General features: G+C 38.3%; 2 protein-coding genes and 1 long non-coding RNA gene across 5 annotated transcripts; 2 read left to right on the top strand and 1 right to left on the bottom strand.

The window, feature by feature from the left end:
• Nucleotides 1-1,193: 1,193 nt before the first annotated feature.
• On the bottom strand, nt 1,194-14,460 carry antxr1a (ANTXR cell adhesion molecule 1a). Its single transcript, XM_020935569.2, has 18 exons — nt 14,295-14,460; nt 12,486-12,557; nt 12,289-12,360; nt 11,978-12,059; nt 11,806-11,839; nt 11,474-11,553; nt 10,707-10,775; nt 10,281-10,361; nt 9,677-9,737; nt 9,269-9,367; nt 7,670-7,739; nt 7,518-7,596; nt 6,921-7,016; nt 4,357-4,398; nt 4,078-4,173; nt 3,726-3,893; nt 2,919-2,999; nt 1,194-1,607 (listed from the first exon to the last, which is right to left on the bottom strand). The coding sequence occupies exons 1-18, from the start codon at nt 14,456-14,458 to the stop codon at nt 1,287-1,289; spliced, it is 1,767 nt and encodes a 588-aa protein (XP_020791228.2). The 5' UTR covers nt 14,459-14,460; the 3' UTR covers nt 1,194-1,286.
• A 2,813-nt stretch (nt 14,461-17,273) lies between these two features.
• On the top strand, nt 17,274-23,817 carry kansl3 (KAT8 regulatory NSL complex subunit 3). Of its 3 annotated transcripts, XM_055161906.1 has the most exons (20): nt 17,274-17,382; nt 18,136-18,394; nt 18,465-18,635; nt 18,733-18,823; nt 18,899-19,084; nt 19,191-19,319; nt 19,412-19,528; nt 19,608-19,706; nt 19,779-19,850; nt 19,931-20,005; nt 20,087-20,244; nt 20,365-20,428; nt 20,509-20,697; nt 20,774-20,930; nt 21,803-21,880; nt 22,050-22,229; nt 22,332-22,413; nt 22,616-22,704; nt 23,012-23,118; nt 23,198-23,817. In XM_055161906.1, exons 2-20 carry the CDS (start codon nt 18,180-18,182, stop codon nt 23,429-23,431), a joined length of 2,493 nt encoding a protein of 830 aa, XP_055017881.1. In that variant the 5' UTR covers nt 17,274-17,382; nt 18,136-18,179; the 3' UTR covers nt 23,432-23,817. The 3 variants fall into 3 exon arrangements, with proteins under 3 accessions (XP_055017881.1, XP_020791073.2, XP_055017882.1); XM_020935414.2 differs by lacking the exon at nt 21,803-21,880; XM_055161907.1 differs by lacking the exon at nt 22,616-22,704 and having other exon boundaries at nt 23,198-23,335.
• Nucleotides 23,818-23,918: 101 nt separating this feature from the next.
• On the top strand, nt 23,919-24,580 carry LOC129411311 (uncharacterized). Its single transcript, XR_008633260.1, has 2 exons — nt 23,919-24,123; nt 24,211-24,580. It is a non-coding gene; the product is annotated as an uncharacterized LOC129411311 (long non-coding RNA).
• The last annotated feature ends 427 nt before the right edge of the window (nt 24,581-25,007 follow it).

Here is a 25,007-nt window from a genome sequence, read left to right on the forward strand (position 1 = left end):
TAGTAGTTTATGATCACCGAGTGTGTTCTGTAAACTGCTTTGGGTGTCTTGAGAGATCCTATATAAATGCAATGATTAATTAATAATTTGTAATCATAGATAAATGTGAGTCTAGTTGTGACAGGTCTCTCATCATGGAGGGTGCTGTAAATAATGTCTATGACTTTAGGGATGGACCACTTTGGCCTTGAACTGTGGCAGTATAAACGTAATGTATGTGATGTTGGCCACAGCAGCACATGGATCAGAGCCAGAGATAATTTAGCAAACACACAAAAGCTAACAAAATATGAGCAACTTGCTGACCTTTTTGCAGTTCCTGCACAAAAGTCTGTAGAACAGTAGGGGTGAGGTAAACCAGCTTTTGTCCAGTCTTTTTGTAGTCATTGGTTTTCAATCTTGCATCAGCAATGCATAAAACTCTCAGCTGTAAAAACATAATAGACAAGGCCCTGTGACATACAATGAAATGTATTCCACTTTCCCTTTTCTTCACTGTCAAAAAGTACTAATGTAATTCATTCAAAAATGATTGATTCCATTATACACATTTTAAACAGGGCTCTTTGAAGCAAACTGTTATCTTTTTACATACTGAACCCTTTCAGACAATAAATTACATGGCGAGTTGTTTAGAGTTGTATATGCTACACAGCTGGATCTGCAAATTAGAAAAACAAAATCTGGCAAAAATGTAATAACACAGTGCTGCCCTCAAGTCACGAATACATCCAAAGTCACACATTTGGAACTCTAAAGCAAAACCTTTCCACTGTCTGAGAATGAATCCTCAGTTTATGGTCTCTGCAGCATGGGAGCTTTTGCTCTTATGAGAACATGCATACAAAGGTTAAGCTTGTAACAGTCTTATTTTTGTTGTCAGCCTGCAGAAACAAATTAATACAAGTGAAAGAAGTTCAGGTAAAATTACAAAACACTGAAAATAAGAAATTCAAAAAAGATTGCATGCAATATTAAAAATTCATGCTTCATAATCCACTTGTTACTCAAGTCTATTGTTCAGTTGTAATACACATGGTTTTGCATTGTCCTGTTGCTCAAAAATGGCCAGTTTTACAACTGGCTCCAGGATAATGAAGAGAAATGTTCGTCTGTCCGGTGTCATTCGTTACTGCTATCTAGAAACTTTGAACTTCAAGCTTTAGAGAGATTGCACTTTTGAGCTTACAGATCACTGCAGAAAAGTCCGGGCTGTTCAGCCCCTGCAGTAACAGCTCACATCATTATTGCTACAATCAGTACTGGCTGTGCTGTTGTAATAGTTTCTACAGTCCAGGGCGTGGTGGAGGGCGGGAGGGGGGTGGAGCTCGTCCTGGGGGTGGCCCTGACGGAGGAGGAGAGAGTGAGGAGGTGGGTGAGGCAGGAGGAGATGAAGTTAAAGGTGGTGCAGGTATGAGTAAGGCCGTCAGAGGAAGAGTGTGGCTGGGTGCTGCAGTGTAGGGTGGAGGTCCCATGGGTGCTGGAGGAAGAGTCCCCAGTGGAGCAGGTGGGCTGATGCTTGGAGGACTGTAGATGGGGCATGGGTGGTTGTAGCTTGGGTGACGTGATGGTGGGGATTTGGTTCGGGTGAAGTTTATGCATTTCCCCTGAGACAAGAATTAAACCAAAAATAAAAACAAAGAAGCTCAAGTCAACAAGTAATTTAGGATAACTCGCTATCACATGTTTTGCCTTTTTTGTTTAGTTTTTTTTTTTGCCTAGTTTGCTGATAAGCTCTCAAACAGTTCATTCTTCTAGATAAAAAGTAACAAACAGATTAAGAGCCAGTTGCTCCCATTTACCACCAACATGTTAAAATGAATGCAAGTCCTACTGATGTTCAACAGAAAACAGTGGGACCTTTTATTTCTGGGGATAGTCTATCTAGCAACAACCCCAATGATAAGAAATATAAAACAGACATAGTGAAGAAAAAAAGTAAAGATTATTTCATCAGTGGGTCAAGTGAGTGGTCTACAGGTGCTCTACTTGTATGAGGTCAATAAGTTATTTAAAAACAGATGTGACTGACCTACCTATGTTACAACAGTAAGGAAGAAATATGAGTGTGTGACAAATTTAAAAGTCATTTATTACAGCATGGACAGTAATCAGTGCAATGATAAAAAAAAAATCACTTACAACAGATCTCCACCAAAACAAAGTGAGATTATTAACTTGCGCTGAGCCTCTTCTTCTGTTCATTAGTGGGAAGTTATAAAAACAGCCCTTTACACAAGAGTTTTATAATTGCAACCAGAACAAGTTTGTTTACTGCTCTCCTCCATTGCTTTGGAAAACGTATCTTTTACTGCATTCACCTTAACTGATAAAGTGCTCTCAGTTCTGCAACGAAATACACTTAAATCAACTGAAATTTCCTGGCACTTGACCCACTGTAGCTGCAATTGACCTGACACACTTGAGACGATTACATCATCTTCTCAAGCTGAGTGTATATTTGAATAAATCAGGGGTTGTCGACCCTGATCCTTCACCAGTACTGAAAGCAAGATCTGAGATTGCACTAGTATACATTTCTACAACTCATTTAAAACAGTACTGGGAGCTAAGAATATTTGTTAGAGCACTTGCTATATTGTACTTTTACACTGCTGCTCTACAGGCTCAACAGGCTGTGTATCTCAGCTGCCAACATCGGTGCAGCAGCTGGCCATTGAGGATTGTTATAATGATTTCTCCAGATATCTATACATTGGAGCACACCGTAGCCAGACACTATACTCTAAATCTCAACTTTCCACAACCTTTCTCAGGAGAACCTATGTGTGCACTTCATCATTCACACCTGCAATCTTTTTCTCACCAAGAGACATGCCCTATATTTTCTATGGCAAAGTCCTGCTCAATCTAAAAGTAGTAGTAGTACATGCTAAATGATGGTCACTAAATCTCACCTTGTCACCTGGGTGAGGCCTCATTATTGACACACGGTCGTAGCCTTTTTTCAGAAGTACCCACAATGCATCTAGCTTAGTCTGAAAGAAAAACAGTAGACATGAAGACAATTAATTGAATTTAATTTTGGATGACAGGGACATTTTAAACTTGTTTGTTTTGGGTAAGATGAAATAGTCAAACTAGAAACAATAGTGATAGTTGTAATGCTCACTATATTAATGGAAATAATAGCAGCAATATTAGTAGTTGTAGCAGTAGAAACACAATGGTCATTTTATATAAAATGCTCTCGGTATGTCTTTATCTACAAGTAACTAATGCAGAATGTGCATATTTTGTAACTTTTCACTGCTGTAAACAATAGCAGGAGGGGGAGGGCAGCTATGTTACTTCACAATTATCTTGGCCATTCTAGAGGCGTGCCTGCTTTCTATTAGTGCTCCCCTGCTGACTGGGAAGACTCAAACCTCTTTAACAGAGTCAGCCTGGAGCTACAGATGGTGTGCCAGCAGTTTCTCAAGAGTTGTCACATTATCATGCTTTATACAATGTTTGCTGTATTCTGCTCCACTGCTATCGTTAAATTTCGTAAAGTTATGATTAGAAATCATGGGAATTATTTTTGAACAGTTTAAGAAATACTATACCTTGAAACTAATATTTAAGTAGTAGTATCTCACATAATAATATGATACATTGGTTGTTATAATTGTTATACTATCACTTTAATGTGCACTTAATTACATAATCAAATCAAAGGATTGTGACATGGTGCAATCATAATATACAGAGGAGATATTTACCTGTATAGGTGAGTACCACTTCTGAGGTCTGAGGGGTCTGTGCATGCCATTGTTAAGGACTCGTGTTGGAGAAGCAGACGCATATTCATCAGGCATCTTTACTTTGGCATTTTTGGCTTTTTCCAGTTTAGCTCCTTCTTCAGTAGAGCCTTTCTCTCCCCAGCGCACCTAAACACAGTCAGTGCAATAGAGAGTTTCGCCAAATAAAAATATATATTTAAATACAGATAAATACAAATAAAAACAGATAAATAAATGTTGTTAATATTTTTTATAAAAGTGGATATCCTTATTAGACTATCCCTTCAGTGTAAAAATGTAGGTATTGTGGCATACGAGTTTTAACACTGACCTCCATCCTTTTAATTCCTCCAACTCCTCTTCCTCCATAATAAGAGGCATCAACAGTTGGCCATTTTTTCTTAGGCCCTTCAAAGTCTTCATCATCCTATAGCAAAACATAAATTGTTAATCGTGAAAAAAAACCAAAAAAAACAATAACTGGACAGCAAACTTTTTTTTAATTCTCAAGATTCACTGACAGTAACTCCCATAAAGTAACCTCATTTGTAAAGTATAGAAAAATGCAAGTTGTGTTGTTAGTAATAGATCATAAAGAAATCGTTCTCACCGAGCTCTCCTCTGCAGGCGGTGGAGGGGGCTCATGTATGATCTACGAAGCAAAACCCAGCATGCCAAAAAAATTACACATGTGCGATGTTTGGAGATTTTTATTTCCTTACACGAGAATCCTTCCCATGTTATGTTCCACAGTGTGACATTAAACAGCTTTACTTTATACTTATTCAATTACAGGTGTTTTTTAATCTTAAGAATACCTATAAAAACCGGCATTCTGACTGTGAGTGGGATTGCCTCGCCACAAATCTGACTTGTGACATGTTCTGGTTTGGTCTCCATGAAGACAGAAAGGTTTAATACCATATTGTGAAAAATATTCCAGTCAAAACAATAACATCTCTGTGGAGAAAAGCATTTGATGGACCTTCCATCAGAAAAGTTATAGAATGCACCTTTAAAAATGTGCTCAACAAAAATTTTGACTGCAGGAGTCAATCATAAAAAATCAGTTTCATAAAACACAAATTGAAGCTATCCCCATAAGTCATTAGTTTACAACAACAGCTGCAATGTTACATCTGCTCTCATACAACTGACAAATATTTTCTGTAATAAAACACAAAACATCTGTGTTAACTAGTGTTTAGTTACTCATATTAGGGCTGTGCAATAAATCACAATAATCATGACTACAAGTCTTGCTCCAATAAATTACAAAATTACACAAATATTTATTATATCCCGTTCTGAATAATATGGGCACTCACTCTGCACCTCAAAACCATTCTTCAAAGTTTAAGCCTCCAGTACTGTATATAAAATCATTGTTTCAAATACTCCTGCTTTCAGTAATGACCTAAATAATCAAGCAGCCCAACCAATTTGACTAAAATACCATTTCAGTTATTGAAAACATTTCTGTGTGGAAAACAAAATGATTCTCCATAGCAACCCAGACAGCAGGACTTTTCTAGACGTACAGAAATTGAATGAACAAGAACAGAAAAATGAAGTGTAAGGGCATGTTGTTAAAGCTGACATATTTCTCTGGCACCTGTCAGTGGCAGTCTGCAGCAGTGGAAAGTCTGCAGCACTGTTAGACTGGCCTTCTTTGTTTAAAAAAGAAATGCAGATTCCGACAGAGTTTGGCTCAAGACCTCCCTGCACTGCTGTGAGGCTGGCAGACAGACCACACTGTGAATATGACACAGGCAACATTTCCTTTGAATACACACTGCATATCCTCCTGCATACACAAGTTTATGCCTATCATTATTCTAAAACAACGTTCTCCTTTATCAATAGTTCAAGCTGCTTGATTTTTTTTATTTATTTATTTTTTTTTACAAAACTGTCAAAGGTTAACCTATAGATGTAAAATATACTTTTTATAATTGCTGGTAATTATAAATTTAAGTGATTTAATGTTTAAAAGCCTGTGTTTAGTTTTTCATTGATTGGAGCGATGATTATGGTCACAATTAAAATTCTATTAACTGCATAGCCCGAGCTTTCAGTTAATATAGGAAAATAACTGAGGGGATGCTTCAAAGATCACCAGCTGTGACCATTTGGAAAGACAAATTATTTAAACAGCAACATGTCTAAAACACACACACATCTGAAGGTGTGGACTGATGTGAGAAACAGACCATTTACTTTGCCCTTATTAACCGTCACCTTTACTATTGCCAGTGTTGTTTAGGTTAAAGGGACAGTTTGGAATTTTGGACATAGGGCCTCATTTCCTAGTGAGCCAGAGTACTGTAGATGTGGGAAGACACTTTTTGAAATAATTCATTCAGTCCTTGTATTTGAGCGGTTGCTAGTGCTAGGCTATGTCAATGGCCACTTTTAGCCTGCCACTAAAAACTTACCCACTCCACAAAGCACCCGAAGCAAATCTATTAATACACAAGACTATCGACATGAATGTCTGTGTCAATAGAATAATTTTAGAAGTAAAACTAACCTTGTATCACATGAATCGTCGTATGTTGAAGGGCTATTTTCTCAGCAGCAGCAGAATTTTACTCTGCTCTAGTTAGTTGTGCTGATATGAATGTGGTCATATTTGGAATAGGCTTCTTCGTGTGCTCTGTGTGTCACTATGGCAGCTGCAGGTAAACAAACTATTACTTTGGCAGTAAGATAAGTGCTAGGTGATATTAGTCCGCCACTGCTAAGCTTTCTATCAGGAAGTACAACTCACTGCTGCTGCTCAGACATAAATCCTTCAAATGCAAGGTTTGTTTTACTTCTAAAATTATTCTGTTAACACAGACACTTACACCAACAGTCTGGTGTAATAATAGATTTGCCTCGGGTGCTTTGTGGAGTGGGTACAACTGTTTTTAATGGCAGGATAACAGTGGCCATTGACTTGCACTAGCCTAGCACCAGTGACCTCTGCAAATACAAGGACTGGATGGATTATTTCAAAAAGTGTCTTTACACATCTACAGTACTCTGGCTCACTAGGAAATGAGGCCCTATGTCCAAAATTCCGAACTGTCCCTTTAAAAAGAAAAGGTTAACCTGGATAAACTCTTCCTGGTGAAAATATGACCACAATTTGAAAATGTTTTAAAGATACCATTTTGGTGGACTCACCACAGTGCAGCACAGGGGCCAGAACCACCAGAGCAGAGCCAGGATCAGCAGTATCATCAAAATGAGGAGTGCTATGGCCAGGATAGTCCCATCAGACTGAGACAAAAAGACAAATTCACTTTTTATACTTACTACTTATACTACTAAATATAATGTTTTTCTTTCCTTTTACCATTGCAACATTTAAGTGCATGATATATTTATTACTCTTCTAGTATTATGAGTGCATTGTCATTGATATAATTCAGTGATTTCCAAACATCCAAGTACCAATAAAAGTACTATTGTTATTACCCTGCCTAAAATGGTCTTATTACACCAAACATTTAGTCCCTCTATAAACAGAGAGGGACTTAATGTGCTCAGAGTTTAATTTGGAACCAAAATGGATCTAGACCAAGTTCCAGATAACTAGTGCAGAACCAAAATAGGACAAAATCTATCTATGGATTTACCTGTTAAATGCAACATTTTGAGGACTTTTTCTTACATAAACTTTAAATTTTTCATAATTCTGAAACCCATGCATATTAAATACCAAATAAAGAACAGCCTTTGTAGCTCGAATAAGAGAAAATGCAGTATATTGGCACTTACACAGCCTACAGTAGTGATGGTAACTGGGCTTAAGATAAAACTGAGGCCCTCGTTCAAGCTGACATAGAGATTTGCAACCCTAGAACAAGAGAACAGAGATATTTAACATAGTAGTACTTCAGTTATTTCAAATGTCCAAACAATTTACTTACATTCCTTCATCCTGGAGTACTGGTGCAGGACAGAGCAGATATGTATCTTCCACCACAAGAGGCTTCACTGCTATATACAAAAGAATAACAGTTCAGTACAGTCCACAATTTCATTCATATTTTGTCATTTTTATGTGATTTTGTGTTTGACATTTTTCAGGTTTTTTGTATATTGGGTCAAAAGCCATTCACTTTCTTCAGAAACTGTAGAAATGTGGGCGCACTCTTTGTGTCCAGCTGCTTTTGCATAAGCTTTCATCACTCCGAGCAAACGATTTGTTTTGGCAGCAGTAGAGCATACCCAACAAGTGAGACATCTCCTCAACAGAAGAACTGCAAGGGTTACTGCTAGCCCCAGCTAAGAAATACCTCTCAAATTCAGATTTGGCCTAGAATTTGAACTACGCCTGAAAAAGTTTGACCCTTTAGTGACAAAAGTCTAGCAAAGAGGCTTCACGGCTTGACAGTGATTGCATTCCACGTAAATCTTCAAAGTACATAAACCTTGGCACGTTTTCCAAGCTCATGTGGAGATGGTTTATTACACTGTTTACTCCATGAGCATAGAGAGAGGTCATGTTTTATTGTGAGGTGCACATAAGTGACAAGAACCTTGTGTAAAATGGTAGATTATGAAGAAATGTTCTGTTTAGAAGAACTGGATAGATGGAGAAGGAGATTTCTGGTGAGTCTGTTGTGTCATTTAGTGCCAAAAACTCAAGCTGGTGTAAGTGCTGTTTTCCTTGACATTTCATCTCAAGTATCTCTTCATCTGCCTAGCACATGTATGCAGTTATGCATTAGTGTTTTCCTTGTGGATATTTTGCAGCATTTGCAAAAAAAATAAATGCATTGGGTATGAATACAAAGGAAGCATAGGATCATCTTGAATATGTTTGCTATTAGCCCATTATTTACATTGACCGTGCCTCTTTGAGCAAACTGTGGCCTAATTATTTTCATTCATCTCAATATGATGAAAATAAGTTCCAGAAACAGCCTCGATGTACATGGATAAACACGAGGACAGTGTTGTACTCAAATTGGTTCCATGTCAACAGGAACAGCTTGACATGTAACAAGAGAGATATCTCTGGATGTATTCACTAAACTAACCCAGCCTGCTTTGACCTGACCTGATTTCTAATTATTTAAGGACAATATATATTTATAAACTTCAAAATGTTAGGTTGTTTTCTATATGTTCATGCATTGCTGTCAGGGGACACACACATTATAAATGGTTAGAAAACAGCTGACTTGATGTAATTAAGTAGCATGTGCTCTGTACACAGTAGGAAGAGCTTTAACAAGTTTTACAGTAAGACCACATCACTTCCTTCCTCACATGTGGTGCTTTTCTACAGTTTTTCCAAATTATTTTGAACTATAAACTTTGAAACTAACTTCTTTATAGAGTGTGTGAGACACATTATGGCTGATTAAAGAGGCTTTTAAGAGATCAGACAGGTGTAATGTTCATGCATTTAATAATAGTGTGAACAGAACAGTGCACTATAGTGTTTTAATGCAGGCTAACTCTTCTTTACCAACAGCCCACATCATTGTATTTGGGCGAGATGGGCTACTGTAACTCACTCTTTGTCACAGTGTCATTGATGCGGAAGCTGCATAGGACCTTCTCCACATTATGAGTCTGTAGAAAACCATTTCCCCGCACCACCACCTGAAAAGACTCTGAGAGAGAGAGCAGACACCATTCATTACTATCATCACAGTGTATAACAAACAGGTCTCATTTTGATTCTTTAATGGGTATAATTCAAAATATCAAACTTTAAATGGGCACTATAGCTACATTTATTATTATTATATTACAATAGTATAACAATGGCCATCTCATGCCACCATCAAACAACAAGAATAAGATTGGTGTGCATCAGTAACTAGAGGCTGAATCTTTGCCCAGCTAGTTCAGTGACCATAATACAAACAAATGAAACAGAGGAGTCTGTCTGTCTGTGTTTGTTAGTGAACAGGCCTCACCTCCTGCACAGATACTGGACGGCTCTGCTGCCAAGATCTCAATGCAGGACTTTTTCAAGATCTGAGTAAATCAAATGAAATGCATTAAAAAATATTGTTTCAATACATTATCTGGTGTTTTTCAGATGTAGTCCTCCAGCTGCTCTCCAGGCACAGGCCTTGTACCTGATTTACAGCCTCTGCCAGCTTCACGTGAGGATGAAAAACCTGCTACTAATGTGCTCCAGATGATTCTGACCTCTGCCCCCAGAGCCTAATCCAGTCACAGTCACCTCCACAGCCACATGACAAACTCACTGTTTGAAAATTCACAGTGAAGTGCTGTTTGACAAGAGGCAAGAGGTATGGACCAGCACAGCCTTTATATGACAGCTTATGTTTCTGAAAAGGTGCTGAAAATTCATGCTGCAACTTTAGACAATTTTCTGTGACACACAGATTGGAGCACAATTAAAGGGACACATCTTAAGTTATGATATTTCAGCTATGTGAATTTGGATTTTTATTTTATTATTTTTATTTTTATCGTATGAGCTATGTTCTACGATAAAAAAAAATTGACAATAACTCTAACAATGCCTTCATAATCAATATGAGAGCTTACTGAATCGATGACTCCTTGTAAAGCTGCAAAGCCGTCATTCACAGGGAAGACATGGTCTTTACTGTCTGCAATCTTTGCCAGCTGTGAAGAGTTCAAACATAGTTAGTGGTTGTTCAAGTTATAGAACTTTTGACTGGACTACTTATTAATCCTTGATCAATGTATTTGAACACCACAGGGCCAAGTTACATGTCAGCTCTGTAGAGAGGCTGGCCCACTCACGGTGAGAATGAGTGTGATAGGGTCAGTAAAAAAACATGTTATTGAGTAAATGCAATATGAATGCATTTAATGCCATAATGAGATTATAGACAAAACAATAACATCTCCGTAACGATAAGTGCTCGAACCCTATACCCAAGAAGTTACACAATGCACCATTACTAATTCATATAGAAATGCTAAAACTGAGAATGAAAAACTCACCTGCGTTTCATCAAAGTCCTTCACCCCCACGCAGTAAACACTGGCACCCAGGCTTCGGGAGCGATTGGCCTGTGATGTGTACAGCAAACACACATTTATTATCACCTTAATACAATTACATCTGCATGTCACTACCAAAAACACACAAGAAGCAAACATTTTCAGGTGAAATACTGGATGAAAATCATGTTCAAATCTGAGCTCAAAACTGTTTTGACAGACATTAATCTGCACTCTTCTCTTTCAAAGTTAATTTTATAATGGTTATTGATGTTTTTGTTTATCTGTTGGTTTGTTTGTTTGTTTGTATTCTGATGTTAATGTTGCTTTCTTTTTCTTTTATCTTTTTGTTAAAAAAATAATAATAAAATAAAACTTTGAAGCTTATGAGCTGTGCTCTCAATAAACTTGCCTTGCCTTGGCATTGAACTAATCTAATCTAGAACTAGCCTATTTATGTGACTTTTAGATTAGCAGAAAGGGTACACTGATTTACAATTTCTAATGGATTAAACATTTGAACAAATCAACAAATATGAGCACATTTTCAAAAACTTACAGGGTCTGCCCCTTCCAATGCTTTCTGACAGAAATCAAAATAAAAGGCTGAGTCCCTCTGATCTAACCCACTTTTCTTTACACTCATCTGTCTATCATGCATTGGATTGATATACAGGTGGTTGTGTTTGATGTGCTGTGCAGTGCAGTGTGTGCAGGGCATGTATATTTCACCTGGCTATAATGTGTGTAACCCTTTTGAGTCTCACCTCCCTCTCAGCATAGTAAAACAAATCCTCGTGCAGCTCTCCATCTGTCAGTGCAATGATGACACTAGCAGTGCGATAACCTAGATAACACACATATACATAGTGTTTATATATATATATATATATATATATATATACGTGTGTGTGTGTACGTGGGTGCATATGTGTGTATAATAATGTTGATGAGAAAGAAATTACATTTGTTCGAGTCAAATGAGGGCAGTTAAATAAAGACAAAGGGAATAATGACTACAAATTGTTTGTTTGTGTTAATGTTGTCTTCTTCTTCATAAAATATATAATCAACTGATTGAAAATTGGGGAAAGCCTACCTTCGGTGTTCCCATAGTATATCTGCTCACTAGCCTGTAACAAAATCATTCAAACTGTAATATATGATTGAACGGTTTCAGTTTTATGTAATTGCAAACAGGCTGTGCATCATCTGTTGTTTATTGTTATAACATTGTGAGAGATTTGCTGTGGAGAAAGATGTGCCCTCACCCTGAGAATCCCCTCATGCATGAATGTGTCTCCTCCTGGAAGCACCCCCTGCAGCTCCTCCAGTCCTTTACGAATGCGCTCCCTATGGGCAAACACATGCAATCCAATTGTGGCTGTGTAAATGACTAAACACTAAATAACAGTTCCCACATGGGCCAGAAAACACTAGTAATGTGTAACAGATGGATATATGTGTTTGACAGGACAATGTACATTTAAGGAATAAAAACAAAGTGGCTCCCTCGGGATTAAAGTTTCCATTCTTCATAAAGATTAAGAGATCTTTTGGAGGGAAAATGATATTCACTCACCTGTCTTCAGTCAGGCTCATTAAAATCCTTCCCTCTCTGGAGAAGACAATAAATGACATTCGTAACTGTGGGCTGGAAAAGACAAAGAAACAGATGCCTATGAGACACAAAACTCCAAATGCATATAAGCATATATTTATAAAAAATATATATAATATAAAATATAGATATATACAAAGATATAAAATCTCTGGTACCTGATGAATTTATAGGCAAGGTGTTCAACAAAGTAGTATATTTCCGTCCAGTGATTCTGCACACTACCAGACCTAACGTGTGCAAAAATAAATCATGATTTAGTCAACAACTCCAGCAACAGTCCATTAAAACCAGTACTCTTGTGCCAGTCCCAATTCTACATAAAGGTACTTTCATCAAAATCTACACCATATTGTCTTGTTTGTGTCTGTGTAAATCAGAAGGAGTGGTAACTGTAATTGCTTGTTTTTTGTTTTTTTTTTCATTCAGTGGCAATAAAGAAAGCAATCAATCAAGCAATCAATCAAAATTAAGACCTGTGCCAAAAAGAACATTATCTGTACCCAATGACGGAAATTAGCCAGAGTGCCAAAATACTGTTCTTCCAATATAACTCATTGGCTTTTAAATTACATGCACTGTGATGACAATTTTATCAATGTGTTATAAACAAATTCTTTAATTAACTGATCTCGTTGCTAGCCACTTCCACACATTAATAATAATTGGAAACATACACAGTTCAAATCTGCTCCCCTAAAAGGAAGACATACACACTGCTCCACTATGTCTCCACTTTATCATCTGCTTAATATGAAGTAAATCTCACTGCTATAGTTGAAATTCCTTTTGCATATTGTTATCTTCATTCAACCAACTTTTCCTTGAGAGGTCATCACATCATAATGTTGTCTTCCTTCTGACCTGTAGCCATCTCAAAAATTAGGTTAAAAATTTTACTGTAGACTTGTATGCATCATACAGTGTATATACTTCCTGAAGCAAGTTAGCAACCCACTAATGTGTACAGGTTTGGGTTGAGACTAAAAACTTGGAAATATTATAATTTATACTATTTCCAATTATTTTTTACTTTAAGTGTGCCGTGACAAACAACATAAAATGCCATTACTTTGAATGCTGTAAAACAGATGATTATTTCATGTAATCATCCAACACTGTGTCTGCTGACACATTTCTCTGTGGATTAACAGTTTTTGAATCTGTACAGGATTCTGCTGACACCTCCTCCCATATGCTGCTTTTCTCTTTGTTTTATAAGACTTAGATTTTTCTCCAAACACCTATTTTTCCATCGTTCCTATGACACAAGTCCCAGCACAGGATATCAGGCCAAGAGGCAAAGACATGATGAGAACATCTGGAACTTGGGGCGAACAGTTAGGACAATCAGCCCAGATGAGAGAAGCCATCAGAAATAATCTCTCATTAAATAGGTAATAAATGCATATCAATTAAAATACAACATTAAAACATATTTGCTTGTAAGGATTTGTTTTCTTCAGAACTCTACCTGAAGTTGGCATTTATGTGTTGGTATAGGGTGGAAAATTCACCACCATCCAATGGGAAAATACAGTGAAAAAACGATCCTCCTCCTCCTCAGAGATAACAACACTGGGTTGGGCCTGATTTTTTGCTGACCCAGTTGGACCAGGTTCTGGGTCAAGAATAATGATGCACTGAGCCCAAGCAGTTTCATAAGCAGGTGTTTAAACTTCAACCTTTTAAAATTTTTGTTTAAGTTGTAGGCCTACATCAAAAGTAGCACCATATTTACTCTTTTCGTGATTTTTTGACAAAGACTCATGATACAACAGAGTGAGACAAAAGGTGCCCAAAGTCTGAAGTTGACAAATGACATTACTGGCACTAACTGCTCCCATATGAAGGGACATGTGCAACATAAAGCTTTTTACCTGTTAATTTCTCGTTTTCCAGGCTAAGTTCATTTGCATATTACGAGCATAATTATGGGCATCCTAATGTTGTGTTAGTAAACTCACTTGTCGAGAACAAAGTACAAATCAAAGCCACCAAAGCAGGAGGATGATCCCGTCTGCTCTGCGCCCCGGTCCGGGTCAGGTCCTGAAGAACCTGCGGTGAGCGAAACCACTGCAGCAGCAAACATCCATACAGAGAATGACCGTCTACTCCAACAAAAATACATTATTTCTGATATTAAAGTTAGACGGAGCTGGAAAACATTCTCAGCATCAACGAGCTTGATCCTTTGTCCTTTCCCTTATTTTATCCAAATCGCGCAGTGCATAAGAGAAGTGTTCATTCAGGACAAGTCCATATCCGTGAATCTCTGAAATACCCCATGCATCCTAAAGTGATTCTCCGTCTTTCGCTCTCTCTTCATAGAAAAAAAACTGCAAGTGAATTTGACTCGCCATCTAGTGGTCATTACTGGTCGTGAACTTAAATTGATTATATGAAACAGCCTACGTAAAAAAAAGAAAACATCTCTCAAGGCCTAAACTAGGGAAACTAGGATAATTCAGGTTAAGTCTAGATAGGGTCAACCTAAAAAAGAAAAACTTCACCAGAATTTAGATGTGACACAGTATATCTGACTTTTTGTTAGTTCAAGTTATTTGTGTAAACACATTCAAGAGAAACAGCTGTTAAAAAAACAAAAACACATTTCTGTCATGTCTGAAATGCCAAGATAGCCTAAAGGTACTACAGATATAGCCTAATAGCTTTTTTATGCCAACAGCAGATGCCCAGGCACATAGGCTTATAATTGTTGTGTTAATGTTGAGGGAGTGAGATATGTATTGAACCAGGGTCTTTAACCAAACAAGACAGCAATACACATGCTTTATTTGGTCTATTGGTTACATTTGGTAGAAGAGGGATTTCAATACTTGATTACTTTCCCACATAAGACCTGACTTCACAGAGTGTGTTTGGGTCGTCTTTTTTGTGCACAATATATGTACAAGACGTTTTATTGAACACTGACACGCAGTCTGAGGAGAAATCGCGGGGAATGCCATAACTGTAGAGCAGAAGCACATTAAGACAGAGATAATCATGATTGTTGTTGTTTAAGTTATCGGCTAATACTTACGTTGAGCAACAGGAAAAACAAGTGCATTCCATACATTCACTATCTATCCATGAAGAGCCAACAGGATGCCATGAACCATCAAGCTCATTCATACAGTGAGTTGCACCTGGAGGTATTGTCAGAACCACAACAGTATAAGAACAAATAACACTGTAACATGAATAATCAAATACAATGTTGTCCTCACCTGGTTTTAAATCTTCTTTGACAAAACAAAATCCATTTGACAGTGACACCACAGCACAAAGCAGCAGAATCACAGTTATGCTTTTCTTAAGAAAAAAAGTAAAGGCTAAATTATTAACAGCTTTTAAACTGTTATTAAACAGATAAAATAGGACATATATCTAAGACAAATAAGCCTTGTATTATAACCTGGTTTAGGACAGCCTGAAAGGACATTAAACTTAGACAATCTTTATTGATCCACAAGGGAAATTACTTGCACACAGTAGCTTGCAGATCACATTATATTATAATAATCAAGAGCAAAAATGTAAATGGTAATAATAATTTCTAAATAAATTCTGAAGCTTACCATCATGAAAATTTTGGAGACTCTCAAAGAGGACTGATGACGACCAGTTTAATTTGACAAACAACAGTGCGTTCAATGACCTTTGGAACTGAGGGGCAGGCTGCCTAAAATGTTTTTCAACCAATATGCTAATTAAAATCCAGTATTTTAAAGGCTTGGATATAATCTTAGACACCAAGTTTGCATGCATAATATGAAAACATGTCCAGAAGGTTCTTCATTTAGGCAAGTTCTGAATTTTTGAGGTGTTTGAACTGAAGTTCACTAGCTCCAGCTATATGTAAACATGCCAAACATAAACATGTAAACCATTTTGTTATGGTGTCAATCAAAAAGGGTTGAAAAAGTGATGTCCTGCCTATGCACATAGGCTACGAATCATGGCAGCTAGTTTTACTATTATAGAGATGTATAGGAACTGCAGTATAGTACACTGACTGTAAATTCTGTGGAGTGGTCCAAGCCAAACCATCTATCCTGAACAAGACCAAGGAACTAGTCACTGACTTTAGGAGATAGAGAATATCATGGAGCCTATTATCAACCGGGCTTAGAGTGGAAGTAGTGAACTTAGACGTTGTTACAAATATGAAAGTCCACATTAACAGCAGACTGAACTAGTAATGCTGTGTAGTAGAAGAAGGTCCTGAGTAGGCTCCCTCTGTGCAAGGATGGATTGACAAACTGACCCATAAGTCATGTGAATGGCTGCAACTTGGAGATGTTGGTCACAGTGCAGGACAGGACAACACTGGACAAATTACTCTCCATCATGGAGATGCTGCTCACCCACTTCATCAAACTAGAGGATCTCATTCTCCAAACTGCTCCTGCAGCTTCAGTTGTATAATTTTGGATCCAGCGAACTATTGTAATAAATTATATTAAACCGTTTTTTACATATTTTTCGATTTAAAATTAAATTATCAGATCAGAACCATTGTTATTTTGGGGGTCCCAACATAGATAATCCTGTGTCATGTCGAATCACCATTTAAACTTTTTACATTTACTAGGCCTAGGTCATAGACTATACAGTCCATAGACTATAACCTAAATTTTAAATTCTACTTGCAGGCTATGTATAAATCTGTAGTCTATAACATAAATTTTGCCCATTTTGAAACAAGTATGTAACATTTAGAATTTTAGCACAATGTATATTTCTTCTTTTGTTACAATAAGTGTAATGAGTGAGATACAATGTATTTATTTATTTTTATTATTATTGTTATTATTTATTATTTTTATTTTGTGTGTGTGTGTGTGTGTGTATTTATTAACCCCATGAAGATTAGTCTAGTTATGTCCTAGACCATATATCTTTTATACAGTCTATGTCTATCTGTTCATGACACTAACGGGGGATACACGAGTAAGTATCTGGCAACCACCAGTGCAACAAAGGGAGGAAGCGCCTCACGCCTCTACTTCTCCAGCGTGATCCTGTAAATATGATTAATTGAAAAAGGTTCGTTTGTTTATGAATAGTTTTGATGGGTTTATTTAAGGTGTTTAAATGATCTGTACTGGTTATGAAATGGTTAAAAATGTACATACGCCCTAGAGTTAGCTATTAGCTGGCTATGCTAACGCAAGGCCAGTCCGAAGATTTCGCGGCCATCTTTCGCGTTATTTTGCACAAATTGGGTTGCTTATTGTATATTTAATTCAACAATTTTTTTGTAGAATTATGATTTACGTGAATGCAAGCCAACATATGGTATGGAGAACACTAGTGCCAGGGTGCGTAATTGGTGGTGGACAGAAATGTAATCAGTCTTAGCCTCCGTAAACAACCTCTTTATATTATCCGGTGATCCCCACAGGCTTTTGCTCAGACTATGGCACAAGCGGTCCTCAAATATCGTTTGATTTAATACAATGTATGGACAGTAAATGCTATAAAAGACTGATTACAGATTTAATATACTTATGTAGTTTTAACAATTCTGCAAGCGTATTAAAGTAATAATTTCTTTACCAATTTTCATTCAGTTTGTTTTTAGACTATGGGGACAAACATTTATCTGACTTGACCATCATAATCTCCTCTGTTATTGGGGGGGAAAAATGCTGTCTAAGCTGTAAGCACAAACGTGCTTTATATTGTCATATTTTTCACATCACACGTTAAATTACATTATCATATTTTATATGCATGTTGAGTGTATGTATTTATTTGCGTGATTATTCTCTAAAACCATTTTTCTTTCTCCACCAGAGTTATCAAATACATCCCAGGGTCTTTTGGGGCCCATTAAGAGTATGCATCATCGTGGTACAGATAAGGAATTTCACATATCTGCAAGAAAGATGGCCACGTCTTTGCTTTTCCAGTTATCTGCACACGATCGAGAACTGGATTTAGTGTATTTGGACCACAGTTATGCTAAACCATGGAACGCGCACCCCGATGCCAGCAGTGCCAGACCTACACGGACATTGTTTGTCACTCCCCGTCGCCAGCCTGAATCCTCAGCGTAAGATAATTTTTTGAAAGTTAGTTATACATGTTGTAAATATAATGCAATGGCCTGTTTGTGTTTGCAGAGAGTCTGACTCTTTAATTGATGTGGAGACGGTCACACCCACACCTGTCCCCCTCTATGATAATCAGAAGGCCCTGACTGTTATGAGGGAGTGTGAGCGCCATGTCCTGTTTGCTCGAACTGTTGCGGATAGTCCTCCACCACCTGAAGACTGGGAGGAACATATAAACAAGTAATAACTTTTTAATTGAATATGTATTCACATTGTCTCATTTTTAAATGCAACATTTAATAATAAGTCATTTTCGATGATGTATCCTTTGTTCCAGATCTGGCTGGTCGGTGAATCAAAACAAATTATTTAATAAAGTAATTAAAGCTTTACAAGTTGAACGACTGGCTCGCCTGGCTAACGAGAATGTGAGTTTTATACATATTGTTAGATCATAATGACATTTTTACAAGAACACACACGATGTATAATTTTCTGCTTAGGCTCCCAATGAACCCATATTAAGAAGAATAGCAGTAAACCGTTGTGCAAGGAAGTTCCGAAATGCCTTGGCGAGTGTAAACTGGGACTCAAAACTGATACAATGGTTGCACACAATCTTAATTGAATCTTTGAGTCTTGCAATGTTGTCTGCTTACCTAGATGTGCTTCAGACTCTAAAGAGCAAGGTACAGTGTGTCATTAATTTATATAATATAATATTTATAATTTGTTATTTCTTAAACAATTTGGGGTATATTCTAAAATATTTGCTTGTCTTATTTTGTTTGACAGTTGCCAACACTGATCGATAGGATGTTACAACACACAACCAAAACTGGATCTCCAACTGCAGAAGCACTTTCCCTGTTACTGAAACGTCCCTGGGACCCAGCTGTTGGAGTTTTGTCTCAAAACAAGCCGGTACTACTGTTTCCACACATCAGTAATGTTATTTTTAGAAATTACTGTTCTTTTGACATTAGTTTTATATTATGTTCCCCTGCATATTTCAGTGCAAACTGCCTGGATCTCCGCTTATTCTTATTGCACCCTCAAGCCCCTCTAATCCAGCCCTCTCTACGTCACGACGTATGAGGTTTTGGCAATCACAGCTGTCCTGCTTAGGAAAGGTATTATCATTTAAAACACCTTGCTAAATACATCTGTTTCCTTTAACATAATACCTCCCCTTTAACACATCTGCTTTAGGTCATTCCGATACATACCCATGTAAACAGTGGAGCCAATATTGGAATCACCCAGTGTCTGGAGCATATGCTGGGCACAGTTCGGGCCAAAGTTATGGAGGTATTGCTCCTTTTAGTATTAACAGGGTTTCGCATTGGACATGTGTAAGAAAATATTACTTTTTTTTTTCAGGTTCACAGTCACTTTCCCCACAAACCTATCATTCTGGTTGGCTGGAATGCTGGTGCTTTAGTTGCTTGTCATGTAAGACTGACTTGAGAAATAAAATGCAGTTATCACATTTAACACATTATAGTTGTTTAATTTTTATTGAAAACTTCCAGGTATCTCTTATGGAGTATCTGACAGCTGTAGTGTGTCTTGGTTTTCCTCTGCTTACTGTTAATGGACCAAGAGGGGTAAGGAAAGGGGATCGTTCACCAAGTAATGATCTTTGTGTCACTATAAAAGAACAAATCTAAATTTGTAATTTTCTACAGGATGTGGATGACCCACTTCTTGACATGAAAACTCCAGTTTTATTTGTGGTTGGGCAAAATGCTTTGCAGCACAGTATTGACAGCATGGAGGAGTTCAGGGAGAGGCTACGGGCAGACAATAGTATGGTGGTTGTCGGAGATGCTGATGATAATCTAAGGTGAACTGAAACTTAAATTACTCTGCTGAAGACCATTCTTTTAAATTGTCCTTTGTTTGTATTTTGACAAGTTTACCCTGCAGAAGAAATATACTAACTAATTCTGGTTAATGTCATCAGGATAAACTCCGCTAAGATGAGATCTGATGGACTGACTCAGACAATGGTGGACAGGTGTATACAGGTGGATATTTGAGACTTAAAATCTTTAATATCATTTGACAGCGAACAACAGTCAACACTGATCATATTTCTTTGCTACAGGATGAGATTGCTGACTTCTTGACAGGGGTCCTTACCCGTGCTGAGGGCCACGGTCATGGCTCTGGGGAAATGAGAGATTTAGATACAGAGAAGAAAAAAAGGCCACGGAGGGAACTACCGTTTGACTTGGACAGAGGGAGACCCTCCTCTCCTGCTCTGAGAGTTCCCATTTCTCCTTCTGGATCAGAGGTGAATGAGGAATCTTTTTGCTCCTCGAGCAGCTCACTTGGTTAAAGTTATCTTAAGTTGGTATTCTTTTCTTCAGGATTTGTCTAGTGTCTGCAGCAGTCCTACTTCCAGTCCCAAGCCCAAAACATCAAGTCTGTCTCCAGCACAAAAGTCCAGTCTGATCACAGCCACCCAGCTTCTGAAGACACACATGCAGCGCTCTGGAGCAGTCCTCAGCCACAAACAGGCCCAAGGTCAGTGTCCTGTAGCAGGTACACACTGGCCTGCAGCTCAAGTTCACCAACACATGAGCACTGCTCTTTGATAGCACTGCAGTGTCACATACACTTTCAACACTTTCATGTTTGCCCCAAATGTTTATATAAACTAACCAGCCACTCAATCCAGTCATTTTGTAAGCATGCCAGAGACATTACCATGTGAAAACCTTATGTACCGTATTTTCCGGGCTATTAGGCGCTCTGGATTATAAGACGCACTGTCATTAAATGGTCTATTTTCGAACTTTTTTCACAAATAAACCGCACTGGACTTTAAACAAAACACAACAGTTGGATGGGTCAGTCGGACTTTGTTTGGCGCGTTCACGGTGACTCTGGGCTTTGTTCAATTGTGGCGCGTAGGGAGGATGCTGTCTGGGACCGCTGGATTGTTGGCGTGTTTGCAGTGACGCAGTTGTTCAGTTGTCTCTAGAAGTGGCACATTGCACTTGCTTTTTCGGTTCGTTCCTCTGTTCCATTCCTCGTCAGCGTGGAGTGATGAGTGTGGCTGCGGGTGTGTTTTGCTGCGCGGTCACTATCTGCTCCGTGCGTGATCGCGTGCGCTGTGGGTGGTGTGGCTTTGTAGTTTACTGAAGTCATGCTGGCACACCCGAGTGGATTCGTGTATAGGGCGCTCTGGATTGCGGGGCGCGCTGTCATTTTTTGATGGGGTTGGAGGCTTAAGAGCGCGCCTAATAGCCCGGAAAATACTGTAAATGAAATGGAGATTATCACATCGTGACTTCAAATGTGGCAACACCGAGTGTGACTGAAATACTCTTCCTTTCATTCTCTTCTTTTTCTCTTCCTGCAACTTTACTTTCTACCTTTCTGGTTAATTCCAGCCCAGTTTGCTGCTTTTATGAAACAAAACATGCTTGTGAGGAAAAACCTTCCTCCTGGCACCTCTCCTTGTATATTTGGTAAGTGTCCCTCTTCTTCCACCAACAATCTTGTCTATCCTTTTTTCCTTCCCCATATTCATCATTGGGTTCCATTCAAAGGCTTTTGCCAGTGTAAGTGAATGGTCTACATGGCATGTCAACAAGGCTATCAGCAATGATTGTTTTTTGTTTTTTTTACTTGGGGCAGTGCCAGTGACAAGTGACCAGGTGGAAGGTATGGACAGAGACGACATGAAACCCCATGGAAAAAGAAGGCAAACACCAAGTCCAACACCAAACAAAGCTTCCAAAAGAGCCAAGATTAAGGTCACTATAGTTTCACAAAGTGAGTCTGCAAGTGGTGCCAACAGTCCAACTACACAAGAAGGTAACGGAGTTATTAAGTGCAGTGTTTAGGTGTTACACAGTACAATATCTACATATGTTATTATTTGAACAGTTATGTTTATTTTGTTTTTTTTATGTACAGCTTCTGGGAAACCTGTCACTGTGACTGCATGCCAGTCTGTAGCTGGAGCTAAAGAGCTGTCTGGACTTCTTACAGGCCAGCGGTAAGTGTCTGTATGGGCTGCTCTTTTATTGTAGCTTATGGGTGCTTATCACCACTCTGACCACTCCACTCCGACCCTAAAGGGCAGGAGTGTCAGAAGCAGAGGGATTGATGACACTTAGTATTTTTGAATAGTATTTGGGAGCCACTTATAACTTCGGGCTAGTCTTCAGTTAGATGGGTGGTTCTGTGTGTTGCTGCAGGTCTGGTAGTATCTCAGAGGTGTCTGCAGGCTGCAAGGTGTCAGGGTCCTCCACACCAGTCCAGGCGCAAGCTCCGGCTTTGGCCCAAGGTACCTCTGTACTGTCTTGCCCTGCACGCCTGTTTGTGTGGTTAACCGCTGTTCAGCATTATCACACACCACAGCTCTCAGCCATTTTGAATATTTAGAGTCAAATACTGTTTTTAGATTCATTTAGTTAGGTATGACCATTGACCACCTGTCACTTGTAAACCATTGAACATGACTTTTGATCTCAAACAGTGTGTGTTTGAATTAGGAGGGATGGGTGGGAGGTTACAGTCAGGTGATTTGTTTTTTTCTTGTGTAATTGTTAGTTCATAGTTCCTTTTTATTGACACTTGTTCTGTTCTTTCAGGTCCTATCGCCAGCAGTCTGCTTCAAGGCTTAAGTTTCAGTCTGCAGGAGATTGTCACCAAACCTGCTAATTTATCTGTAACCGCAGCCAATACAGGAAACACACAGGTATATAGCCATTTAAATTTAAATGTCAAGCATAAATTATTTTGTTGATGTATAATAGCATTTTTATCTATTTCTTCAGACACTGGGTAAAGTGCAGGGTCAGGTCCTGAGCTCCATAAGCAGTAGCAGCAGTGCACTGCTTCGGGCTATGCCATTGGTCTCCACGGAAGGCGTGGGTAAAACCACTGCCATTCACCAGCTCCTTGCCAATGGTGGTCTGGCCAAACTCGCCAGCAGTTTGCCTGGTCTGGCAAACATTACCAATCAGACAGCTGGTATGTCTCACAATGTCAAAAGCCGGCAACCCAGATGAGTCTGTTTCAGGCCTGTTCAGGACATATATTTGAAATATACCTGAGGTCTAGTATATACACAAATTAAAGTAGCAAGAGGAGGTTCACAGCTAAACTCAGGGCACACAAAATAATCAGGGTTATACGCATTTTTAATGGTGTTCTGCTTAAAAAAATACATTATTGGTCCTTTACAACAATTAATGTCAACTTTTGAGTTCTCCCAAAGTGCAGTTTATTTCATAATATAAACAAATGTGAGGCAAGGTGAAGACAATAATGTGAATAGTAAAGGGGGGATTAACAATGTCCTTTGTCCAAAAGGCTTCTCTTGTAAAATGTCTGTGCTGTCATGTCAATTCCCATGCATTATTCTTGTTTTTTCAATAAATAACTCATGCTTCCATTGCTCTTGCGTTCATTGTTTTATTTTACTGATGAGTCCAAACCTTTGACTGTAAGATATTCTTCATGCCCTCTGTGTTTTGCTTTGCTAAATGACACCATTACAGCACATTTGTATGTGTTTTGTCTGGAGTGGCCATGCTGAATCTGTTCATCTGTGGTATTGAACACTTGTGTTTGTGTGTTGTCAGCTGGGCAGAAAGTGCCCACGTCAATAACAGTGACCCTTCGTGGTGGCCCACCCACTTTAGTGGGTGTTAACCAGTCTAGTGATGATGTAATGCCAACTGGTGCCACTGAAACCAAGGTGTGTAGCATATATATATGGATCTCAAGTTATACATGTGTAAGAATATGTTTTGTAATGTTTTTGTTTTTGTTTTGTTTTCTACAGCCATAGGTGACATGCCCAATACAGCATTGGATGTTTACTGACAAAGGTTAATTGCAGAGGGCCTCTACATTTCTGACCTTTTGAAAGCATCACAACGTGAGCCACAAATGCAAAAAGGGCTGTAACGTAGATAAGTTTGATGAAAATGGCACATTCACCTGCTTATTGCTTGGACTGTCTTCTATTCAAAAACTAAAATGTGTTACAGCTGGACTTGAATCCTGGTATGTCTTTTCTAACTTCATGACATTGGCGCTTAAGATATCACAAACTTTCACATGTGGTTACTACGTACAGCTGAGCAGAACAATGCTTGTTTCATTAGTGTAATTATGTGAAATTGTATCTTAATAAATTACAATATATAACATCTCATTTGCAGGTATCACTGCTTTCAGTGTACATGGAGTAAAGATTCACATTTTTATTTCTAACATAATACACTGTACATATGCCCTTTTTTAAATTTACATCTGTTACTGTTGTACAGCATAGACAATTATAAGAGTACTAAAATAAGAATAAACATGGGTGTAATCTTTCTGCTCACTGGGATTTACTACAGCGTGATTAAAATCAAGTGTCATGGGACACTTGCTAAAAGTAAGTGTTAGATGCCAACAGGTGGCGCTCCAATCACACTCATTGACTGCGGGAGACGAGCGACTCGAGGTCAAGAGCTGAGAGCCTCGGGGCATATTTACGCACATGTCAATAATTATACTATGCAAAAAGACTAAATATCACACTGCAATGTGCCTGTGCTTCTGAAACATACATGTTTGTTCGTTTGTTTT

Source organism: Boleophthalmus pectinirostris, unplaced genomic scaffold, assembly GCF_026225935.1.
Source record: "Boleophthalmus pectinirostris isolate CB_2022bp ecotype Guang Dong unplaced genomic scaffold, ASM2622593v1 HiC_scaffold_4, whole genome shotgun sequence".
NCBI classification, from domain to species: Eukaryota; Metazoa; Chordata; class Actinopteri; order Gobiiformes; family Gobiidae; genus Boleophthalmus; species Boleophthalmus pectinirostris.